This window comes from Colletotrichum truncatum, assembly GCF_014235925.2.
Source record: "Colletotrichum truncatum strain CMES1059 chromosome Unknown Contig_0006, whole genome shotgun sequence".
NCBI lineage: Eukaryota > Fungi > Ascomycota > Sordariomycetes > Glomerellales > Glomerellaceae > Colletotrichum > Colletotrichum truncatum.
In genome coordinates, this window is record NW_027222403.1 from 264100 (window position 1) to 288284 (window position 24185).

The following is a 24185-nucleotide window of genomic DNA, read 5'->3' on the forward strand; positions in this document are numbered from 1 at the left end:
CACAAGCATTATGCCTTTATGTTCTCGAATCCTGTTGCTTCCAATAGTCAGCAGTTGTAGACGGTCACCAGGTTCCATTGCCATATTCGGTAACAGAGCTTTCGCTGCCCGGATCATGGCATGGAGGCGGGGGGTGGGGTTGGCCACCGGGGAACTTTGCGATTTCCTAATTAGGCAAGCTGTAATCGTTCCCCGGGTGGGGAGATGCAACAGCCCGAAGCATTTCCGCCCCAGTCTACCTGGTCATCTACTTGCGGGAATTCCTGATTAGCCCTTCATATGGGAGGATTCATCGGCACGGTGAGGAAACGAACTACCGAGGTTCTCATTCTATCTGCAACGAATGGTATTTCTCCAATTACGAGCATGGAGTAACATCGGAGGTGGCATGGGAATCAAGCTGTGTTCTCAAGACTCAATATTATCTATCTTCGCTTACGTACTCGTCAAGAGCAGTTGTGTCAAAGAAAAGATTAGACCACGGGCCTCCAAAGTCCATCAGAGAAGCTTCAAACGCCGGTAGCTCATCAACAGTACACGCCCTTGCTAGCAGATCCATTCCCACAGATGGGGCGACGGTCGACTTCGCAGTCACATCTCGCAGCTCGCCCAGGATTTCGACGTAGCGCTGCCCCACAAGATCCCCTTCGACTCCAACAGGAAATTCCGCCATTGCTTCCTCTGCCGTGTCCCTGACGTGTGTCGCCTCGGGCCAGAGATGGGAGTACATGTACAGGGTCCCCACGGCCGCAAACTGCATGTAGTTAACCAGCCAGAATACTCTAGAAAACAGGCCTCTTTGGCAGAGATATCTGCACTCGTTTACCACCACCTTTGCGGCGCTGATAGACTTGTCATGGCTCCTCTTCACCCATTGCTCCAACCGTGAAGAAGCTTCGGCGGCTGAGTCCATGGAGTAGAGTATGAAAGGCCGGTAGAGCAGGAGACTTGCGTGAGCAAACATGAGTTTGAGCGTGCAAGTTTGTCTTTGAGTCATTATTGACAATGCTGATGGGGGCAGAGCGACATAGTTAAGATAGGCTGGGAGATTCTTCTGCCAGTCGAGCAGACTCCTCTCGAAGTCTGTAGCAGCTTGGTGGAGTTGCATGATGCCATGATTTCGAGCTGCCGGGCTGTAAAAACTTCTTAGTATTCTGCCCAGTATCCGGGCAAGACGAGCATAGTGAACCAATGCTGCCGCTGAACAGAATTCACCGCTTGCTGTCAGATGGCAACCTGACGCTGTGATATCTTCGTCATTAGCCAAGGCGCACTCGTCTTGATCAATGTCGTCGTCATGTATCGCACAAGGGCGGCCAAAGATGCTACTGATTATCCTGTCGTTGATGTAAATGGACCAGAAGAGTCTTTTCCTGTACTCGCGGGTGACGTGATTGCTCAGTGGCCCGACGGACCGGCGGTGAAGGCCGAGCGCCTGGGCGTGACGGACGACGATACCGAACGAAGACCACGCCTCATGCATACGCGAGTGATTGAGGAGGTAATGTGTCGCGAGCATCCTTGCTTGTAAGGATGCGAATGTGATTTTGCTGGACTCTTTGCGCAGCTGGTTGTCGGCCATATGGTACAATCGAACACTGTAATCGATCAGAACAGGAAACCACTCAAGGCACAGGGGAGATAGATGGCGGCCTACCTTGCCGAATAACCACAATACATATTGTTCACCCTCGAGTAGTGAGAACCGAGAGTCATCACCATGTAAACTAACCCCAGGATATCATCGTTCAGGCTGTCTACATCGCCGTCGTTGTAAAGCTTCTCGAAGCTTTCCATCAGACTCGGTTCATGCACAAATCTTGAAGTAGTCAATCCGAAATCAAAAAAAGTCCGTACCAGCTTGTCTGCGGTTGGCTTGGGCGGAAGAACAGGCGGCAGATTCCCAGACTCGGCAAGGGGATAGTCGGAAAAGTGTATCGACATTGACGGTAGGCTTGCGAGCTTCTGCTTCGCCATGTGCAAGAAAGCAAACTCAGAGGCTCCCCCGTGAAAGTGGCCGTACTGGTCTTCCTGAAGAGGCCCGTTTGGCGTTTCTCCGGAGGCAGAGCCCCCATTTGCTGGCGGCAGCTCGTTTGGAGAAAAGTCATCAAAGACGGCTGCTTGAACGCCGCGCGTGTGCTCCTGTTCCAGAGAGATAGTGGTAGCGGTCCCGACCGGAGACAAAGCCGAATTCGTAAGGCTAGGCCGCCTCTCAGACGGGCGTGGCGATGCCACCGTTGGCATATACTGACAAGGTTGGTTATGCTGTTGGCATCGAATGCATGGCATGTGGCCCGAACAACGGGTCTTTTTTCTTGAGAGATTTCAGCAGTGAAAGATGTAAGACTACAACAAGAACATACTCGCGACATGTGATACATGCGTTTCTAATCTTTAAAGACGGGCCATTCTGACTGTCACCTTGCGTCCACCGTCGTTTGCGCTTCTGGCCTGCCGGCCGGACCTGTCCTGGCGTCTGGTAAGGGACGATTCTCAGCGGCGTAGGCCCGGCTGAAGCACCGTCGTCCATGAGCTTTTTCGTATGTTAGCTGGAGAGCATAGGATAATCGAGTGAGCGAATCCTGAAAATGGTTTCTCAAAGAGTGTTACAAGTCACTAGCACAGCATTGCCACGGCGATGACTGATGGCAATATTTGGAGACAAGCTGGAAGAGAAAGCGAGCCCAGCTCCAAGAAACGCGTCTTGGAACTAATCGGGGGTTGCTCGGGATTGCTGGCCAACCCTGTGTTTCTGACCTTTAGAGGGGGGCATGCTAGCGGTGCGGGGGAGGTGGGGGGAGGTGGCTTAGTGACAGGACTGAGCAATGGGGGCCAACTTTGGAGCTGCACATATCCTGCTAGAACTCCTTCGTTCTCTAGTCATGATTATTTGACAAATCCCTTGGCACAAATTTAATAAGGTAAAGCATGTTAAAACCGAGATGTTTCTTACAATGTTGTAAAGCATGTCACCCAGGAAAGGTACGGAGCTAAATTCATTTCATCAGCGATGGCTGAATCCAATGTCCATGCCAACCCGATTCGCGTAATACATTAATGATCGATAGTAACTACTCTCTTATAGTTGCTCATTTACAACATGTACCTAAAGCCGCTTGCCTGCTGCGCTGGGGTCGGTCCGCTCTTCCCAAGGGATTCGCCATCATCCATCTTCTGGTTCTCCCTGCGCAGATACAACCGCGTCCCGGTGGCAATCAAGATAGCCGCCCCAGCAGCAACCAGGTTGACGGTGAAAGCAGCGAAGTACCTGGGCGCTCCATTGTACAGGTACGGCGTCCAGACGTTCGGCGTGTTGCACACTGAAATGATCAACGCGATCGCCGCAGCTCTCTTCGTGACGGGCTGGTTAAGCGTGCCCGTGATCCAAGAGAGTAGGACGGTCGACCCGGCGTAGAAGGACGCCGGCATGAGCATCATCGCCGTGTAACGCGCACCGGTGTTGAGCGTCGAGACGGCGATGATGTTAGCGACCAGTGTGATGCACAGCGGCCCGACGATGTGCCAGTATCGCTCCCCCGTCCGGTCCGAATGGAAGCCATTGATTAACATCGTGAAGCAGCACAGCACGAAAGGCGGGGCTGTGAGCGCAAACGTGATGGTACGCGAGTACCCCAGCGTCGCGACGACTGGAGGGAAGAAGTTGGTGACGCCGGCAGAGGTGAAGATGCAGTATAGTGTTGCGAGCATGAGCCACGTCTTTGGGTCGCGGACAGCGAGCATAAAGCCCTGCCTTGCGGTGATTTCTGACCGGTTATCGCTCTGTCCTTGGTCTTTGTCAAAGTTGTGTTTGATCCATGCCCGCTCCGCTTCATTGAGGCTTCTGATGCCGTCCGGGGAGTTGGGAAGGATGAAGGCAAAGACCACAGCGAGGCCGATCGTGACGACTCCCTCAGGAAAAGCTACGCCATGTCAGCTGTGCCTCCTGGATGTTTCTTGCGGCGGCAGTGAACGTACCCATCTCCAGCCTTCCAACCCATACCTTCCGTCCAACTTGAGGATGGCAATGGCGAGCAAGCCGCCGAATGCGTTTCCGAGTTGTGAGCCGGAGTAGAAGAGGGCAGTGCGGAAGGCATACTGCTTCCGGTTGTAGAATATCGAAAGGTAGAACAGGGCACCAGGGAAGAACACCGCTTCGACGAAACCGATGAAGAACCTCGCGACAGCTAGACTTGCGAACGTCTTGACCACTGTCTGAGCTGCCGAGATGATACCCCAGACCGCCATCGCCCCGCAGATGTAAACGCCAGGAAGCTTGATTTTCCCGATGATCATATTAGAGGGAATCTGCATGATGACTTCGAGGTGTTAGACCCTTGTTACGGAAGTAACTCTCGGCTAGTATTCACTTACTGTATCCTACAAACAGAATCGACACACAAGTCTGATATTCCGTCTCGGATAAGTGCAAGTCCTGCATAATACCAGCCAGCTTTGCAGAGGCAATGTTATTGCGGTCGAGGTAATTCAAGATGTAGGTGACCATAAGCGTGGGTAAGATGATTATGTCCATCTTCAGCGTAGCTCTTCTGCCGACTTTGTTGTACTCCTCAGGCGAGAGAGACCTCAGAATCTCGGGCATGGCATGGGTGTCGGCATCGAGCTTCTGCTCATGGGACACATCTTCTTTGAAAGACTCATACGAGATAGAGCCAGCCCTCTCGACATCCGCCATGGTAAAAGTTAAATAAGTAGATATGGCAATGTCCCGAAGCAATAATCAGGTTGATAGCTGGATGAATCCGCTCAGTTAGAACTCGAACCCCGTGGCATGAAAGGTTGGGATCACAATATAAGTACTTAGCAACCAAGACCGTGATGTTCTTCCCCTTCCTTTACTCCAGCCTTCTTGATAGGGTGTCTTGAACCTTCCGCTTCAACAGTGCTCCGCCAATCCCGGTTCCCTGAGTTAGCTCCGGGGAAGGGTAGTCTGTGGGGTTAGAGAATCTGGGGTTCAAGTACCCCGGATTGCGGGGGGCAGGTGCTCTTCCCCAGATTATACTTCCCAAAGGGTTCCCCGGCCATTCCCGACTGGCGGATTCAGGCCTTGATCGTCGTTCAATGTTTCGATCTTTTGGGATGTTAAAATTGTTGTTCGGGGCTGTTGTAATACCGAAAAAACGCATCACTTTGCCAGACGAGGGTAAAGTTGTGAAACCTGGTATTCGGCGACACATTTCTCACAGTGCTTGGAGCGCCTTAAGCATTGTTAGACGGCAGAATTGATTACGCCCTCAACCCCTTAAGTTTGGGCCAAAGTCGAGGGGAGCCAACTGCGTTAGGACTTCATTGAAAAGAACTCATTTTGCATCAAAAGTCCAATCATTTTATCCCGTCTCTCGGTACTGTACATCAAGCGGCACATTCGACTAATTCGCCTTCCTTCAAAGCCTCGAGCAACACTCGTGCCGTATCCCGGTCCGTTCTGTCCTCTTCGTGGGTAAGCTCGTTCCACGCATTATCAATCCAACCGTTAGGGCCATCGTAGCCGGGCATGCCATCAAAATACAAACCATCAAAGTCTCCTTCCATTTCAACAGACCGGTCATCCAGCGGAAACGCGGCGAGAACTTCTGCTGCCAGCCCATCTATACCTTCAGACGGCGGCCGATCCGTCATGTTCACGTCCCCATTTTTCAAATGATACTCCTCTCCGTTCCGAGGGGATGTGTCGTCTGTTGTGCTATCTTGGCTTTGGTCACCTGCTGAGGCCGGCGAATTTGTGTCTTCATCAGAAGAAAGTACCGTCACTGTCCCCGGTTGCATGCGGAAGAGGTTTGGCCGCATGTACTTGGCCTCGAATCCAGCTTTAGACACCGCGGAGCCCATACCCAGGCTGTCTAACCCTACTGTACTCTCCTTCCGCTTCCGCTCGATGAGAGCCTTAAGTGGGTTGGAGTCTCTGGTGAAGAGACCGCGTAAACTGACAGGAAAGTCGCCGTCCTCTGGAAGTCGCCCTTTGCTCAATGATAAGTCCATAGTGAGTGCGAGGCGGAGGTATGAGCTAGGTTGAGAGGCGAGTATGTCCGTCCAGTCTGTGTTTACGGTGCTGCCTTCATTGGCGTTGCCTGACTCCCCAGCAGGTGGGTCCAGTTGCGCAAGGTTCACGATATGGCGAATTGCTTCGCTCACCCAATCGACGCCATCGTATTGAGGCTGGTACGTTTTCATTGCTTCAATAAGAATGTTGAGGCGATGCTGCTTGAGAGCTGACTGTGTGTTGGGATCGAATGATCGTGAGGAAGATGCCAGTTTCACGTCAAGGATATGAAGGACGAGAGGCAAAGCTGTGCATGCGACGGCGCTGATTGGTAGCCAGCGAGCGAGGCGGAGATGGATGAGCTCCTTTAGGCACTCAGTGATTCCAGAAGCCGCATCCTGAAGCTCTTGTCTATTCTCGCCAATAATGACGAGGTCCGATGTGGGTATTGCGCTGAACAATGGAGCAGCAGCGGTAATGGCCAAATGAAGGACCTCATGGTGGCTAAGGACCACACGAGAGGAGCTGTTTGTTTGTTAGCACCGATACTTCAAGAGACAGAACCGTGAGACTCACTGATAGTACATGTACATCAGGTTAGTGTACAATATCACTGAATCATGCTGGAACTCGTTCCCAGGAGACTTCATTCTTGCAACGGAGCCACCCCCAAACATGGGAAACCTCAACGCGGCGCCTTTGTACCATCTACGCAACGCAACTTTACAGCCACGGACCTTGTCCTGCTCCTCGGGTCGCATTTCCCGGCCCCAGCCAGGACTATCATCTAGTGGAAATACCAAGATCAGAATGTCAGTGAGCACAACACAAAGCTCAACCAGCTGTTCCAAGATCTCAGCAAGACAACGCTTCGTGCCAGGATTGTATACACGACTTCTCTCAATCTCATCCGCCAGATCGGAGTAGCTTAGGATACCATTCGAATCAAAGTCGAAATGGTTGCGAGTGATTTGTAACCCGCGGCGCATGCCTAAGCCAACGATACGGTCGCGGATGATACAGCACCACCACAGTCGCTTAAGTAAATTGCGCTTTTTGGGAGGAGCGGTTCGTGTAGCATAGTGATGCGCTTCAACTGTTCTTGCATTTTGAATCGCAATTGAGAGCCATGCTGTGTTTGATTTTCGCAGGGCTGGAGATGACGGAGGAGATCTGAAGGATAGCAGTAGAGCGGCTTGAGAGATTGCCAAGGGGGAGGATTCGGCCTCAAAATCGTACAGAAGCTTTGCACGTCTGTAGAAGGCGGCGCGGGCAGCACGTATCGTAGAGAAACCCAGAGTCTTGATGGTTTGACGGGAGACGAACTAGAAAGGCGTCAGTAGAGATTGAGGCAATCCGGGGGTCGTGTGGGTCTCACATTGCAAGAAGCGAAGAGCATCGCCTGGAACAGTAGGAGGGAGATTCTCTCGCCGGGGACATTGGAGGGACTCGTGCAGTAGACATCCCAGAAGTCACCCTCGTTGAGCATTGGGAGGAGGGGATGAACATGGAGGAAGTACTGCTGAACGAATTCGTCGAGCGTTGCGCGCGTTGGTATTTTCAGGCAACCCTGAAGCTCGAGAAAGTTGACATCTTGAGGTGGGATGCTGTGGAGGCTACCAAGAGTGAGGAATGGGTAGAATGAGTATGTGATGTCGAGATTGAGGCTATTGCGCTGGTCGCTGGACCATAGTGCCGTTGGTACTACTCCATGCATATGCAACGAATTGCCGGGTAACTGTTCAGAAGTTGTTCCGCTTGTGCCGGAAGACTTGAAGGCCTGCGCCGCTTGCTCATGGCGGCGGTTGTTCACTTGCACCGTCGGGCTCTTCTGTCTCTCATTCTCGGCGACGAACGGCGGTGAATCCTCGCTATAAGAGTCGTGAATGTGATGGTGGTCGTGAGGCTCAGTCAGAGGTATCGACTTGCTGTCGCTGCATGCTGGTGCGATTGGATCGACATTATGACCGTGTTCCCCGGTCTCAGGAGCATACGATGGATATGACTCCTGCGCATTGTCTGTGTTCCCGGCCTCGTCTCTCTGTTGAGCCCTCCGGCTGAATAGTGTCAGTATTTTCAACATGATAGGATGAGACAGCGGGCATCACCTACAACCTTGAAGCTCTTCCAGTAACAACGCAATTCTCACTGTCCAAATAGCAGTTCATGCAAGGGCGGCCACGCTGCGAGACATCACACCTCACTTTACGAGCGCGACATGACAAACATGCTTTTGGGGCGCGTTTGCGGATCTTGCTTTGTGATTTGGGCTTGGAGCCCTCTGGAGGGATGGCATCAGAAGTCATAACCTTGGGATTTATCTGGTGTATGGCCTGATTTTTCCTTGTGTGGGATCCGCAGAGATTGGTTTGGCCGAGGTGACGTTCGTCTATCAGTGTTGTTTACGGGTCAACGAAGCACGAGAATGTCTGGAAAAGTTCAAGTTTCCCAGACCAAATTGGACCGAAGGCGGAGGAAGGAAGACACTTTGCGGGGTGTGGGGAAGAGAGGGGGGCACTGCATGGGAGCTCTGGAGTCGAAGCTGGGGTTTGGGGCCGTTGACGATCCGTTGACGCTAGGCATCTGGGGATATCAGGACTGCGAACATGGAGCTTGGGGCATGCAGCTCGCAGGGCCGGGGTCCTAAGCTCCAGCAGCACGGGTACACCGGGAAGGAACTACGCGGTCTTGATGGAGCTGACTCGTATTAACTGTGCTTCTTGGCATACCGCTAACCAGCATCACAAACCGGAGACTTGATCTCGAAGAAGAAGATGGCCGAGGGGCTGTGGAGGGTCACCACGTAGTGGAATTGACAGAGCAAATGAGAGTCAGGAATCGTTTGCCGATGACACCAGCCGAGTCTCGAGAGGAGACACCCCAGGAAGCTCCATATGCCTCGGCGCTATGGACCAATCAGACGCCATCTAACTTTCTCCAACTGACGCTGCAGGTCGAGTCATTAGCGTGGTATCGTGCCCTGAACCTCGGAACATTTCCATCGGAACCACTAAAACGCGGAATTAAATGACACATTCCATCATGTTCAGTGCTTGATCTGCCCGTTTTGTTCGTTTCTAGGTTAGAGGTGATGTATCAGTGCAGTTTGTTAAATAAGGAGGCAAGGATCACCATGAGATCCCTCAATCCGAAGATTCAGATTCCGACGATGATTCTTCGCTCTCGATCGGCTTGAAGACCCAATCGCCATCATCCTCTCTCAACAAACACACCTTTATGTTTCCGACACGCTCGTCCAGTCCGTTCGGCAGATCCATGCCATCACCGACCTGTGAGAGGATCGAAGGGTCGATTCGACAAAATAACATCGGCAACGAATCACTTTTCCACACAGACACACCGTCGCGAGCACCTTTGATAATGGTGTGGAAGAGATAGTAGATGCTGACGACAATCAGGCCTGTCGGAAAGATTAACCACTTCCAATCCACACGAATAACTTGTGCGATTTTGTACGCCCGGCCGCTATATCGATGTCTCTGCTTATCCCGGACTTTCCCGTGGAGCCTCACCTCGTTTGTGAGACTGATACTGAATCGGCGAATCCATGCTGGAAGGTTCCGTCGGGCGTTGTACACGCCTTCCGCCCACTCTGACGAGAAGTTGATGATGGTGTTCTGCTTTTCGTACGTGCCTTCTACCAACGGGTCCACGAATCTTCGCAACGCCATTAGCGCCTGGTGAGTGACGCTGTATCGAGATTCTCCAGCAACGTTCATGCTTGCTGGTATGTCGACAAATACGTATTCGTTATCATGCGCAGTGTTGCCGTCCTCGAAGCGCATCTTGCTCCAGGTTTCGCGAAGAGCTTGGTTAAGGCGGCTTTCGGTCACTGTTATGTTGTAACTCTTCATGCAAAACCAGAGTGCACATTCTTGCCCGATGATATTGGCTTCTTTCCTGTTTTTCAACACCCATAGCACGTCGAACACGGATATATAAGTGTGGTCTGTTGAGTTGACATGGTGGTGGGTGCCGGGCGATGCCGTGACCCTGAAACGTTCCGCGCTTGCCGCATTTTGGGCGACGTCGAGCGACGTGCCTGAGGACATCCTGTAAAGACACATCTGCGATTTGTCTGTACACATAGTGTCAACACTAATCGTGTTACATTCACCGCAAACCGCAAGTGTGGGAATAATGGGCCAGGTGCAGTTGACAGCAGAGCATTCAACATCCAGCTCTGTTACATCAACGGATAAAATACCGCTGTATACTGCAGCCTTGGTAGATACGTTGAGGACGGGGACTACCACGCGTTAGCTGTTTTCGACGTTAAAAGAGTGGATACCACTCACGCGGGTCAATGCCTCGTGATACTGTGTAGTCCCAGAAATCGCTTCTAGGAGGTGCCACAATGGGAGGCTTTTCGCCATCGTTAACCTCCCATGGTTGACCCTCGTACTGGTACAGCTGTTGAGAAGAGGCTTCGAGCCCGTGAACCAGAACAACAATCATGGCGCCGATACAGGCGAGATGTCTGGGTTCGTCAAGGTCAGATTCTGGACTGTGAGCAGAAAAGGGAGAGCCAAGACCATATTACCTCCCTCTCAAGCGCCACAAGAGGCAAAGGCTCCCCTACAGCCCACGAGATGCCTCGTCATATATCTTGAAGTCCTCGAGCTTGGCACGCATGTCGTTTGTACGACGCTGCCTCGCCTCTGACACCCAGATCCAAGCGGCCTGGCTGATGGAAGATTCTACAATACCGCTCATGGCAACACGGACGCAGGTGAACATGGCAACAATGACAACATCGAAGTCGATGCCACCTGGCAGTTTAGGAACCAACTGGTTGTCAAACTGTTGGAAGACAATGCCCAAGGCGATGGCGCCGGCAACACAGACTGCAACTAGACGGTACTCATCGTTCCACCACTTGTATAATGACTTATAGTTGGATTTTGGGCGGGGCCTCGGAGGTCCTTCTCCTTCATCATCATCGTCGTTAACGGTGCCGTCGTGAACAGCCTGTTCGAAGCGGGGGCGCTTTTGTCGGATTTTTCGAGCTGGTTTCTGATGTTGATTGTTCATGCTTGCTGGTAGGTAGTGCAATGGATGCCCAGAGAGCCGAGAAATATATACAGGATTAAAAATATTCGACAGAAGCAAGGATTGAAACTAGGCGTTCACTAAGAAAACTTCAGGATAACGAAGCGGCAGAGGCATGGCGTGTAGTTGACTGCTGGTACGGAAAATAGTGTTGTTGATTTTAGTGAAGAAGGTGTCTGTGGCGACCAGGATATCATGCATGACTTTGTTCCTGCCGTCAGAGCAATTCTATCATTTCCATTATGTCGTGTAACTTCCTAGCCCGCTTCCTTCTTTTGGCCTTCCTTCTTGGCGGCAATGGTGTTCCTCTGGGACACCAGCCACACGGTTTCTTCAAAAGTGGCTGACTAAATTAATGCATGTATGCACAAAAATAAGGAAGTTTTTGAAGGGTGGCATGCATTTTTTAGGTAATGATCGGACCTCTCTTCCCCCCGATGGAAACAACACGGCCTCAACTGCGCTTCGACAGGGCTACCATAAATAAAAAAAAGAGAAAGAAACAAAACGACGGCATTTTTTCCATTGAAGTGATTGATTACCGCACTGAAATTTGTCGTTACTTTTGTAGCCATGCGTTCTTTCTCAATTATCCTCTTATCTCTACAGACTGCGGCTGCATGGCAGCTGCCCCATCCAGCTCTCATAAATTCCCCTCATCGCCAGCAGGTGCCTTTGGCGTTCCATGACGACGATGATATCGATATTTTCGGTGCCGATTCTCTCGCAGGCTTAAGAACTTTTGCCAATCTTCCCTACGTCAATTGCTTTTCGGAAGAAGATATCAAGAGCCAGAGATACGATATCGCTGTTTTTGGTGCCCCTCATGATACTGTCCGTCTGCCTGTGCTCTGTCCTTGACCCAGTGAAGCATTTTATACTAAGCTTGTAACAGACAACAACAGGTCGACCGGGCGCTCGGTTTGGTCCGCCAGCCATTCGAACTGGCAGCCAAAGGAAGGGTCCTGGGAATTGGGATTTTTACACTGGTTTGTCACCACATACGCCATGCTGCTCATCTTTCTCAATCGTTAACTAACCGTCCTGTTAGGTCGGAGCCCCTTAGACAGCTGGGCCACAGTGGTTGACTGCGGCGATGCTCGTCTTACTTGGTTAGACAATACCGTTTCCTTAAAGCGTCTAGATAAGGCCCACAAGGTGATTTCTATCCTTTTTACCTGGTTGCCGGAAGACATGAATACTCACAGGGAGAAGGTTATCTCGGGTCGACCGGCGGCGAATTCGTCGGTGTCTTCCACCCCGAGAATTTTGACACTTGGAGGTGATCACACAACAACCCTCTCCGCTCTGAGATCAACTTATGAGAGATGGGGCCCAGTCTCTGTGATTCATTTTGACAGCCATATTGGTCCGTCCATATTCGAATACCTTGCTGATTGACTTTTGCTAAATCTTCTCTCATTCAGACACGTGGGACCCTGCAGTTCTTGGTAAGTCTATTGCCTCCGAGTCGCCATAGCCGCTTATAAACTCATTCTCGAATTCCAGGGGGCGGGGTATCCGACTATGCGTAAGTGGCGACATCCCACGATCTTCGGCAAATGTACCTACTGACGAATATCAGGGGCTTGAACCATGGCACATTTCTACATATTGCGCACGAAGAGGTAATCCGCTTCACCTGAGTGTGCAGTATCCCTACTGACAGCAGCAGCACTTGATCTTGAATACTTCGATTCATGCCGGTATCCGAGCTCCTTTGATACGACGCAAAGGCGATCTGCGAAACGATGTGCGTTGCGGCTTCGAAATTGTAACGGCTCGGGATTTCGACAAATTCGGTGCTAGCGGTGTTGTCTCAAAGATTAAAGATCGCGTAAAGGACTCCAATGTCTACATCAGCGTCGATATAGATGTTTTGGATCCTGCATATGCCCCAGGTATTTTGGCATGAGCCTTCCCGTTCTTTTTCCTAAACTATGACTAAACCCCGCTAGGAACTGGCACGGCGGAGCCTGGGGGTTGGTCTACTCGAGAACTGCTCACAGTGCTCGAGGGTCTAGAGGGGCTCTCCGTCGTCGGAGGCGACGTAGTTGAAGTTGCGCCCGCCTACGACAACAACGGCGAGACTACAGCTCTTGCTGCGGCCGAGGTTGCTTGGTCGCTTCTTGACCTGATGGTTGTAACACCAGTTCAGTCAAAGGCCGATATCGAGTAAATTCGTTGAACAATGTTCGAGGAATAAGAACGTTGATATGACAGGGTCTCAAAGAATAATGGACCATGACATCCAATATGAGGTCGCAGGCAGTGGCAATGAAGGCTTGCAAAGAGTAAGGCGCGGTGATAGCCTGGTGTAAGGCTGAAAAACCATGTTCGACTTCGACCTCTGTTCTCTTCAAAGCTTTTTGTGAAAAGATCCAACGTGACTGGCCAAGTATAGCGGGCTATAAAGAAAAAAAACAATACAACGGTTATAATTCTCTTCAAAGTAGGTTGTGAGCTGGAGCCATTGGGACCCGGTGGCTTCGGGTCATTGTTTGACAGCCTCAACAAAGTAAATTGGACACTCACAATGGCCTGTCCTCAAGGCCAGACATGACTTCAAGAGACCTAACAAAGACTCATTCGCCAAGCTCCTCGTAAAACTGCTCTTTTCTCTTGTCATATGTTTCGCAAGTCTCGTATATAAGCATGAGGAAATCGCCAGGATCCAGAGCTCATGTTTCCAGCCCAAAATACCCCAAAGATTACCTTTCAATCAAAGGCCAGCGCCATATCATCGCGATTCCCACGTCAAGCTCCCATCATTAGCTTTCTAGCCAATCTTCAACCTACCTTAAACTGCCTTCTGAACCCAACGCCGACATGTCTAGCCAGAATCTCTCGTCACCTCAACTACCTACTATGAGCGACAACACCCCCACTCAGCACGAGCTGGTCTCGGCAGAATGGCCCCAGGAATCCGAGACTCAAGAGCTTCCAGATTACGATGATTCCGAGAACTACCATCGCGTCGGTGGCTTCTACTTCCGCCGGCCCTCGGTCGACACCTCCTCGCCGCTCCCCTCCCCCGTCCGCAGGCGCGTGTGGGAGGCCGCCTTGGATCAGCAACAGCTCAACCTCACCCTGCGGCAAAACCGCCTTGAAACCCAACACAACACCTTTGAAACAGCGTTGGAGACGGTCGAGGATCGGCAGGATTTGATGTCGGACCGTCAGGACGTTGATGCGTCGCGCATCACCCGCATTGCGAGAGACCTTGAAAGTATCCAAGAGACTCTCCAGTCCAGGCCATGCGCGGCGTACTGTGGCCTCAAGTCGCCCAGTCGTCACACAAAAAAGCATTGGCTGCCACGGTGCTTCAAAGCGGAGGGTGCGATTGCACATATGGCATGTCCTGCAACAGCAAAGGGCGCCACGGCTGAATCCGATGACGAGGTGTTTGAAGGTTCATCTGGCGGTGCTGGGGGAAAGCGGAAGAAGGGAGATGAAGATGACGACGACGATGATGAAGATGATGAGGTCAAAGATAAGCAAAAGTCTCCTAAGCGTCTTAAAACCTCCTCCGCAGCTGGCAACAATGAGATTATTGATCCGGAAATGAGCGAGGGGCTTCGGCCTTCGGTCGCTAGTAATGGTCTTCACGCTCCCGGAAGCCCCGGTTACTTCTCTACCGGATCTGCAAGCAAAAAGCGGGCGCGTTCCAGTCGGTCTGCGGAGCGCTTAGAGGATGACGAGGAGGATAACGACCGGGATTTGGATGAGGAGGATAAGCACAAAGCCAAGAGCCGGAAGCTGACGACCCAAAATGAAGGGGCCGATGAAGAGGACGATGAAGAGGAAGATGAAGAGGAGGAGGCTGACGAGGAGGGCAAGGAGCCGCTAAAGATCAAGCTTCAGGAAAAGGCAAAAGTCTCCGCGGAGCTAAAAAAGAAGGCCATTCCGAAGGCGAAGAAACCCACCCATCCCAAGAAGACGATTCCCACACCGACGAAAGCCAGAGCAAATCCCGTTGCTAAGCCAGACAGATCCACAAGCACTCGCTACGACTTGAGAAACCTTGTAAAGATCCAAGAAGAGAGAATAGAAGAAGAAAGGAAAAAGAAGCTTGCCGCTGAGGAGAAGAAAAGGGCCGACATCAAGAAGAAAGCGGAGGCTAAGAAGAAAGCTGAGATGAAGAAACAGGCTGAAGAAGAGAAGAAGAGACAGATTGATGAAGAAAAGAAGAAACAGTCTAAGAAGGGAAAAGCCGAAGAGAAGAAGAATCAAAAGAAGTCGGTTGTGGATGAAGAGGAAGAAGAAGAAGAAGAAGAGGAGGAGGAGGAGGAGGAGGAGGAGGAGGAGGAGGAGGAGGAGGAGGAGGAAGAGGTTGAAAATGACGGCAGCAAAGAAGGGGAGGAGGACGAAAACGACGATGAAGAGGTGGAAACGGAAGGCGAAGACGAGGTGGAGGACGAAGAAGAAGAAGAATGATAAAGAAGACGGAGTAAAGATAGTTGTAAAACCATTGCGGGTATATATCTGAAGGTCTGAAGAGTTTCAGAAAGATTTGAGAATAGCTTCAACCTGGCCAACCGCTGCAAACCATGCGGATCACTGCTTTTAAGACAAGTCCAACTTACAGAAACGCATTCCATCTTGATTTCGATGCTGAAAAGCTAATCTACCCGATCCAAATCGCCAATACCAACTCTGCGAGGTCCTATAAGTGAGACGGCCCATTCCGTCATACCCCTCAATATCCATCCAAATCCGAGAACATCCCCCGCCGCATCGCCTTTGGGAACGAGCAGACCCAAGAAGCCCCTCACATGTCCCGTCCCTCTGGCGTACGTCATCGTATAAACAACCCTCGTGTGCCCTTTCCCGGATGTGAAAGCCATCGTCCACAGTCTCGACGAAGAGGACGAAAGAACATCGTAGGTATAGCGCGGACGAGGAGGGTCAACCAGCGGAAGAGACCTCGGCACCTCTTTGGCCTGCACATAAGCGTACCGGCCTTTCCACCTCTCCTCGAACCTGCTTCTCCTCTTCCAAGCATTCTGCTGGGCCCGATGTCGTGGCGTAGGTGGCGGCTGCAAGACCCGCTGCTCCTCCCACCGCGCCCCATCGACAGCCCAATAACTCCCGCCATCGATATCCCTCTCATCCCACCCCTCGAGTTCCATCCCGCTGCCAGACCATCTGCTTCCCCTATCCCGTCGTGCCTGTTCAGCAGTGCCTCCGGTCCTCTGAGTCCTCGGCCGTCGAGGGTGCGGCCTCCTCCGCCCCGTCACGTCTAAAAGGTCGCCTTCTCTCCTGGAGCGTTCATGCGTGCCTGTATGTGTTGTTGCGCCCGTAGAGGAAGTATACGTAGACATCCACGACGGCGAGGCAGTGTACATGGATGCGTACACCGGCGATGTCGACATGGGCACGCCGTTCTTGTATGCCTGGTCGAGGTGAGCCTCATATTCCAGGGGCTGGACGACGACCTCGGGGACGACGGGAGCGGCAACATCGGCGTCCGCCGCCGTGAAGTTTGCCGACGTGGTGGCAGTTTCCGGAAAACACGCGAGCTCGAGGGATGATCTCCTCGACAGGTCTTTCGACAGCTGTTGTCTTCGTCGTGTGCACCGCTTACACAGCCGATTCCTGTGCTTACATCTTCTGCAGGGCACCTCGAGGCCAGGCGTACACGAATCGTCATCATCCGTTGACACCTCTTCCTCGCTTGATTCCGACTCACCCGCGTCGGGGAAGATGTCCCAATAAGCCGAATCCATCCTTGCCTTGCTCCGATCCCCGCCAATGAACGATACCAAGTGAAGAATAAGAAAAACAACAAGCCAACTATTTCGAGTTTTGGTTCAAAAGACAAAATGAGTCAATTAGTGCTAGCACGGAGAATCCAGATTCCTTTTCAGTGACGCAAACTAGATGAGACTTTTATTAGATGAACATGTGATGTGAGGAATTTTTTTTTCCCTCACTAGTTCATCGGGGAATACCACGCGCAGGTTTGCGATGCGGGAAAAGTGAGACACGCAGTTGGGGTAACACGGCCAAGAACGGCCGCATCTGAGGATAATGACTACCAGGCAAAAAAAAGCCACTCCCCGCCCCCCCCCCCCCGATTTGCGGGGGATGAGGCGCTGAGCAGCTAGTCGAGGAGAAATGGCGTGCATCTTGTCAGAGTTACCGCCGGGTAATTGGAGCGATGTGCGGTGATTAGTCGCTGAGCCGCTTACGGTTAAGAGATGACAAGTCGAGGGTTCCCCTGGTGCTAGCCAAAACAAACACATGGATGAATGAATATCGTAACCTTCTGCCAATAATGTCTTTTGCAGCACTGTTTACTATGATTATTGGTTGTGAGGATACCACGAGCATGACAGTTTATAAAGACCAGACCGACCCGTTTTCAATCCCTCTTCAAACGCCAAACAATGCCGGATATAGAATACAGTCTTTTTCTTGCGCCGCCCCGACGCCGCCGCGGGGCATCTTAGTCCCAGTACCGGATATCTCCCTCCGCGCCCGCCGACACAAACTTGCTAGTCTCCTGCGGGTGCCACGCGACACAAGTGACTGCCTGGTCGCCTGCCTTGAGGTTGTGGTACATCTTGCACGTCTTCCAGTCCCAGAAGCAAACATAACCCTGGGTGTCACCACTTGCCAGGAACTGACCGTCGGGGCTAACGGACACGTCGATGGCCGTGCCGGCGTTGTTATGGCCGCGGTATGACTTCTTGCGGTTCTGGCGGAACTTGTCGTTGGCGCCGTAGACGACGATCTGGTTGTCCGAGGACTGGAACGCGACGTACTTGCCGCTCGGGTGCGGTGCCGCACGCGTCATCGGGTACATGTAAGGCTCGGCGATGTACTTAATAGGCACCGGGATGTTGTAATCCCACGCGCGCAGTGACTTATCGTCTGAGGTCGTCATGAAGCGGCGGCCTTCGTCGACGAAGGTGATTGTGTTGATTGCGGCCAAATGGTGGTCTGCGACTTGTTAGCATTCTCCGATACGTGCAAGAGGAAGATTGGATCTTAACATACCGTATTCTTGAACAATCTCGTTGCCGGCGCGGGTATCCCATTGGATAATCTTCTTATCCGACATGCCAGCGACGAACTCGTGCGCATGCTCCACCGACGGGTTGAACCGCACAACATGCGGCGTCTTGCCTGTTGAGAACCGGCCCAGGCACGATCCCGTTTCCGTATCCCAAAGCTTGATCTGCCTGTCGAAGCTAGCCGACAAGAACCTCGTGCCGTCGTTGTTGAACGTAGCGTCCGAGACCGCCTTCGAGTGGCCGGAATACGTCCGCAGCAGCTCGCGCTGGTGGTACACATCCCAAATCTTGACCGTCGAGTCTGCCGAGGCTGACAGCAACAAGTGTCCGGAGTTGGGGAAGAAACGCAGGGCGGTAACAGCCTTGGTATGGTTCCGCCACGTATGGATCTGCTTCTTGGGGATGAAGTTCGTGATGCTGCCCGCCTCCTTGCGCAGATCGACGTCCAGGTCCAGCGGGACGTGCATATATGTCCGGCCTTGGTAATCCCTTTCCTCGGAGCCGTGGAATGTCGTCGTCTCTTCGCCCATTTCCTCGACTTCTTTTCTCCTCGTCAGTGCTGCCTCGGGGGCGCGCAGCACTGTTCCACTCTCCACCACATCGTCGTCGTCCGTAACCTCTTCGTACTCCTCGTCGCTGGCCAGTTCCTCGCCCTCGCGGACGACCTCGTACTTTTCACGACGATACCGTGCCCAGGGTCCAACATACGCGCCGTCGCCTTCAACGATGGACGCGTCACCCTTCTTTTCACGACCGGAGCGTATCTTCGCAGCCTCCTCTTTCACGGCCTCGCCGGTCTGATATTCACGTTCCGGTCCTCCTTTCCGCTCGATCGCCCTGTGCTTGCTCCGAAAAGTGTGCTCCGAGAGGAACGTCTCCTCCGCCGTGCCGGTCAAGACGTTTTTGCGCTTCAGCGTGGTGGTTTCGTCCTTGAACGGGTTCGCGGGGCCCAGCTTCGGACGGGCTAGATCTTCGCCGGTGTAAGGTACGACGGCGTGGTCTGGCTCTGCCTCCTGCCGCACGATGAGCGCATCCTGCGGCGCCATATTTGGCGGGTAATCTCCGAAGCCTGACATGTTGTATGCTATCAGCCAGTAATGAGGTGTTGAACAGGGTGCGGGGGTGTGTGTCGCGGTTGAATTATTTGTTCGCGACTCATCCAGGTCCTGGTCGCATCTGTAAAAGTCGTGGTCACGTGATCTGATGTCAGGCAGGAGCTACACATGCCTGTGGTTGCAGCTTGTTTTACAGCTTTTTGATGCGGGAAGGGAACCAAACAAAAAAACAAAACCCAAAAAAAAGATAAAAAGAAGCTTGGACAGCTGCGCCGTCAACAGCCCACTTAGCAGATGTGACCTCAAAGATTTGCAGAACTTTCTTGATTAAGATTATCATATGAAGAACTAATATGACAATATTCCACAAAATAGCAACCATACATCAAGTACAATCAAACATCTGTCATTACTCAATTATCGCAACCCGCCGCTCCCAGGACCAGCCGGCCTGGCAGCAACATAAAGTAAACAGCTAGGTATTTGTCTTTCGCATCGTAAACCTTCCGCAACCGTTACTACCCCTCCTCCGTAATGTTCCTTTCCCATTCATCATCATCAGAATCTCAAACAGAGGGTGACCATAAAAACCCAAACCTCTGCCCGTAAACTCCAAGAAACTGAGGCACAGGCATCAGCGCCAGATTCCCCAAACCAACCACCGCCCGTCTTCTGGTATCATGACCCCATGTCTAGCAGTTGCCCGCCTTATGCCCTTGAATTGAGCCAACTAAGCGCGTCGCTCAGATCATCTCGCAGCGTCTTGCGTTCGGTTACTCATTTCTCGTCCACACGGCATGGTTATGTATGTACTGGAATCCGTCCCGTTGTCGTCCGCAGGGAGCGATTCAGCTCTTTAGTGAGTCTCGTCGCGGATGAGAGCGACAATCATGCTGTAAAGGTAGAAGAAGAACATGACCAAGTGGAAGCCGAGCTTCACAAAGGACTCCTACAGAGGGGTTAGAAAACAGAAAAATTCGGTTTCGATATTGAGGGGAGGCAGCATTTACCTTCTTGTGTACGTTCAGCTTGCGGAAGATCTCGGTAGCATCCAACAAGTGGGTGTTGTCGACGATCCTGGGGCTCAAGTCAGCTTTCATCCCTTCGATAGATAACTTTTCTGCAGTGTGACGTACTTCTTAATATTGTAGGCGAGCAGAGGCACGTTCAGGACCAGAGGAACCCAGTACCCGTTGATTAGGAATAGGAAGGTCAGGAATCCATGGACGGCAGCTTCGGGGATGATGTAGGTGTTGAGGCGGTTGCAGAGGTCAATAGGGTTGATGTAGTCGCTGCAGAGGAACTTGTCGTTAGCCGTCACTTGTCCCATCTTTCACATGAAAGCGAGCCCGAGCACGCCCTTGCAATATGGTCAAGGCCGCAAATGCTGCAGCTGCTCGTCTGGACACTCGGAGCAACTGCCAGTACCGTGCAGCAGAACGGGCGCGTGCTCTTGTTAAAGGGGGAAAGCAGACATACCATTCCAGATCGCTGTACATGATGGTGAAGAAGACCTGCAGGAACAGGTTGACGGCGTTTATCAGCACCGCCAGGAGGTATAACCACGCTTCACCAGACATATTGACGGTTTCGGCAGCAAGCTGCGCACAATCGAAACAGGGAAAGATAAGAGGGCTTGTTTAGCAAGTAAAGACCACAGCACGAGTTGAAGTGCTGCTGTTGTTGGAGATGGAGGGGGAGCTCTCGCTTTTTTGCGCGCTCAAAAGTCTTGGTTTGGAGCTGTGTGCGGTGCGGGTGGGTGGAATGCTTCGACGTCACTGGGGTGATGTGTACGAGGGAAGCTCTGCGCCGAGGCAACGGTTGCAATCAGGAATTGCAGTTGCAGTCAATATGTGGCTGGAGCTGGAGAAGCTGTCGAGTGCGAGGGAGGCAAAACTGAGAGGCAAGACGACACGTGTGGGAATGCAACGGGTCGGTGGTGATGTTGAGTCGTGGTAGGACCTTTTTTCGGGCTTGGAGGGAGAGAAGGCGAGAGAGATAGATGGAGACTCAGGCAGGCACAGGTTCAGCAAGGCCACAGGTGAGCAGAGGTAGCGTAGCGAGCCGAATCAAAGTCGAGGAAAATCGGGAGGGTGGGCTACGGGGCTTTAACCTCTGATGATGAAAGAGGCTCCGATGCCTTGCTCCAGGGCGTCCCTTTACTGCCCGCACTGCACCAGCCAGCGGCCAACAGAAGGGTTATCAACCAGTAAGAGCCCTTGACTTTGCCCCACGGCCCTGCACCTTACAGGTGCAACGACCAGCGTAACCCCCCTCCATTGTTCCGAATACCATGTACCCTATCGAGTACGTACTCCGTACTATGAGAAAATCCCCCGGCAAGATTTTTATCGCGCTCCGGCCGGCGACTCCAGCGAATCCTAACGCTTCTCCTTGGAGCATTCCAGACCCATCAATGAGCCACACTGGGCAGTTGTTGGTACAAGCGTGAGGGGAACCACGACATTCCCCCAAGGGTCCCATCACCAGGAACCCCTCTGGCGTGCTGGGTCCTCCAGCTGTCAAGCTGTCGCCATCGCGCTCGAGCAGCTGTCAGCAGCCCAGCTGCTAATGTGGCCGTGGCCGGAGGGGAGGGACCACTTCCTTTTCTGCCCGCTGGGTGGCTGGGAGGGCGGGGGTGACTTAACGGACTCTGCTTGCCCTGTCCCTGAACCTGAGAGGGCTGGACGCGAAGGGATGCCCGGACAAGCCCTTCATCTACCCACTCAGCATAGCCATGTGAATATGGGACTGTTGTAGAACGGCCTTGGCCCGAACGGTCTTTGCAGATTTGGATGGCCAAGTGGACCATGAGTCCGTACCATAGTATCGCAGCACATGTCAACAACATTGGGGTCTTAGCATGTCCCTTAACATTAATGAACCTCCGTTGCTGACAGCTTCCGTCCACGTTGGAGAGGTAATACTCCATCGCCGATCGCATGCAAATCAGCCACGTCCCCCAAGTAATCGTTCTTTTTGATCCGAGATAGTTGGATTTCCTGAGGCATCATATCATCATCCTCAAGTTTAGTAGCTTTCGATTTGCTGACTTGGTTCCTCTCTTGAGCCAGCCGCTGCTATGTTATTCCCTTTTGCACTCCTTTGATTCTACAACTACCGCCCACCTCCAATCACATGAACGCCACACCCTGCCCCATTTTGGTCAACTCAACGCCTCGTCCTTTTCGCTCATGCTCATATCTATGTTAACGTAGATGTTTATGCGGTTGTGCCGTTGGCCTCGCTGTTGGTGCCAGGCATCGGGATCTTTCCGCCGGGGGAATCGGCTTTCCTGGCTGTAAGGACCTCCACTCCATCTTCAGTGACCAACAGTGTGTGCTCTGCCATTTTGTTAGACACAATCCACCGTCAATTTCAAAGCAAGTTACTCACCAAACTGCGCGGTCTTCTTGCCGTCAATCGTCGTGCTGGTCCAGTTGTCGGGCCAGGTAATATCACGGTACTTGCCAAGAGCAATCATGGGCTCGATCGTGAAGGTCATGCCGGGCTTGCATTCTCCGACCTGCTTGTTCTTGGCGTAATGAGGAACGTTGGGAGGGCAGTGGAACAGCTTGTTGATGCCGTGTCCGCAGTACGTACGGATGACACTGCAGTTCCGCTCCTTCGCGATCTTTTCAATGATGTTACCGAACTCGCGGATCAGCGTGCCAGGCTTCACTGCCGCAATGGCCGCATCCAGACAGTCACGCGCAGCTTCCACAACTCTGACAGCATCGGGGTCGGCCTTGGCCCGATCACCGACGTAGTAAGTCTCGTTAAGGTCGCCATGGTAGCCCTCGAAGTAAAGGGTAACGTCGATGTTGAGGATATCGCCGTCAAGCAGCACACGCTGGTCGGGGATTCCGTGGCAGATGACCTCGTTGAGCGACGTGCACACAGACTTGGGGAAGTGGTTGTAGTTGAGGGGGGAGGGGTACGCCTGTTCGTCTCGTCAGCTTTCTATCCTTCTCCCCCAAATGCGCCCGCCTAAGCGCGGAGTAGACTCACATTGCGCTCTATGCAGGCGTTGTGGACAATCTCGTCGATGGCGTCAGTCGTGATACCAGGCTTGACGGCGGCGGCAGCGATGTCCAGGACCTCTCTTGCCAGGCGGCAGACCTTGCGCATGCCCTCGATTCCCTTCGCATCCAAGATGTCGACCTTGTTCCTGTTAAGGATGGATCTGGGGTACTTGGGTTGACCATCCTGCCACCAGTCTGGGTGGGGGATGTGCTTGGGAACGGTGCGCCGCGGTGACAGAGGGTAGACGGGTCGGAGAGGGCCGCTGAATGGGTAGGTCGGGAACGGGTTGAAAACACCTGTCTCTGGATCTGGTTTAGAGACTACTTTTGGCGGAAGGACGTGGTGGATTATACTTGTCTCGGTCTTGTGCATAGACTTGTGGTTGCCCTGCGACTTGTTAGGAGCTATTGCGATCGTTGTTGGCAGCTATTGCGATCGTTGTTGGCAGCTACGCCAAGATGTTGCACAGCACTAACCCAGTTCTTCTTGAAGCAGTCTTGAGAGCAAAAGAAGCTATCCTTGATTCCAAGCTTCAAACATGTTGGGCACTGGAGAGAGCCGGCGTCATTGGGGCAGTCGACTCCCAGGCACTTCTTCTTCGCGGGGGGTTCCGTCATGGCGGGCGTTTCGTCGTGTTGTAGGAGGGGAGGTGTGAGGACCTGTCAAACAGAGGGGAAGAGAGAAAGAAAGAAGAAGAAAAAACAACCGAAAGGGCTCGAGATGTTGTTTCAACTAATCCAAGAGTGAGTAGAGGGAGACCCTGGAAGCGGCAGGATTTGGATGGACAAAGCGGCACGGCAGCTTACAGGATACGCCCTAAAGTTGACCACTCGGCAGCGCAAAAAAGTGACCTGACGAAGAAATATTTCAGGTCCTAGGCTGTGATAGGTACGTTACGGAGAGGCTCCCCGCCACACCTAGTGGGATTTTGGTGGGCAACGGATTCACCGATAAGACACCGATATCGATAGCGATAAGTCACAAGGCAGCTTGTATCGATAAGGATAAGCG

General features: G+C 52.5%; 9 protein-coding genes across 9 annotated transcripts; 2 read left to right on the top strand and 7 right to left on the bottom strand.

Moving 5' to 3' along the window:
• Positions 1-421: 421 nt before the first annotated feature.
• CTRU02_209337 (fungal specific transcription factor domain protein) lies at positions 422-4693 on the bottom strand (the record flags this gene model as incomplete). The annotated part of the gene is made up of 7 exons (XM_070205248.1): positions 422-1598; positions 1658-2200; positions 2364-2533; positions 2954-2990; positions 3107-3909; positions 3976-4316; positions 4372-4693. 7 exons carry the CDS (start codon positions 4691-4693, stop codon positions 422-424), a joined length of 3393 nt encoding a protein of 1130 aa, XP_070060896.1.
• Positions 4694-5370: 677 nt separating this feature from the next.
• CTRU02_209338 (fungal specific transcription factor domain-containing protein) lies at positions 5371-8304 on the bottom strand (the record flags this gene model as incomplete). Its single annotated transcript, XM_036726829.1, has 4 exons — positions 5371-6523; positions 6575-7323; positions 7377-8055; positions 8111-8304. 4 exons carry the CDS (start codon positions 8302-8304, stop codon positions 5371-5373), a joined length of 2775 nt encoding a protein of 924 aa, XP_036581538.1.
• An 837-nt stretch (positions 8305-9141) lies between these two features.
• CTRU02_209339 (uncharacterized protein) lies at positions 9142-11053 on the bottom strand (the record flags this gene model as incomplete). Its single annotated transcript, XM_070205249.1, has 3 exons — positions 9142-10268; positions 10318-10521; positions 10609-11053. 3 exons carry the CDS (start codon positions 11051-11053, stop codon positions 9142-9144), a joined length of 1776 nt encoding a protein of 591 aa, XP_070060897.1.
• A 591-nt stretch (positions 11054-11644) lies between these two features.
• Positions 11645-13250, top strand: CTRU02_209340 (arginase family protein; the record flags this gene model as incomplete). Its single annotated transcript, XM_070205250.1, has 8 exons — positions 11645-11905; positions 11967-12060; positions 12123-12440; positions 12499-12522; positions 12581-12602; positions 12657-12699; positions 12747-12972; positions 13030-13250. 8 exons carry the CDS (start codon positions 11645-11647, stop codon positions 13248-13250), a joined length of 1209 nt encoding a protein of 402 aa, XP_070060898.1.
• A 650-nt stretch (positions 13251-13900) lies between these two features.
• CTRU02_209341 (uncharacterized protein) lies at positions 13901-15508 on the top strand (the record flags this gene model as incomplete). The annotated part of the gene is made up of 1 exon (XM_036726826.1): positions 13901-15508. The coding sequence occupies one exon, from the start codon at positions 13901-13903 to the stop codon at positions 15506-15508; it is 1608 nt and encodes a 535-aa protein (XP_036581535.1).
• A 185-nt stretch (positions 15509-15693) lies between these two features.
• On the bottom strand, positions 15694-16800 carry CTRU02_209342 (uncharacterized protein; the record flags this gene model as incomplete). The annotated part of the gene is made up of 3 exons (XM_036726825.1): positions 15694-16204; positions 16229-16467; positions 16510-16800. 3 exons carry the CDS (start codon positions 16798-16800, stop codon positions 15694-15696), a joined length of 1041 nt encoding a protein of 346 aa, XP_036581534.1.
• A 722-nt stretch (positions 16801-17522) lies between these two features.
• CTRU02_209343 (Pre-mRNA-processing factor 17) lies at positions 17523-19310 on the bottom strand (the record flags this gene model as incomplete). Its single annotated transcript, XM_036726824.2, has 2 exons — positions 17523-18019; positions 18077-19310. Coding segments are annotated over 2 exons (1731 nt in total), but the record flags the coding sequence as incomplete, so codon positions are not given.
• Positions 19311-20004: 694 nt separating this feature from the next.
• Positions 20005-20728, bottom strand: CTRU02_209344 (ER-derived vesicles protein ERV14; the record flags this gene model as incomplete). Its single annotated transcript, XM_036726823.1, has 4 exons — positions 20005-20097; positions 20159-20225; positions 20285-20440; positions 20628-20728. The coding sequence occupies 4 exons, from the start codon at positions 20726-20728 to the stop codon at positions 20005-20007; spliced, it is 417 nt and encodes a 138-aa protein (XP_036581532.1).
• Positions 20729-22370: 1642 nt separating this feature from the next.
• Positions 22371-23791, bottom strand: CTRU02_209345 (methionine aminopeptidase; the record flags this gene model as incomplete). The annotated part of the gene is made up of 4 exons (XM_036726822.1): positions 22371-22492; positions 22545-23091; positions 23160-23561; positions 23651-23791. 4 exons carry the CDS (start codon positions 23789-23791, stop codon positions 22371-22373), a joined length of 1212 nt encoding a protein of 403 aa, XP_036581531.1.
• Positions 23792-24185: the final 394 nt, after the last annotated feature.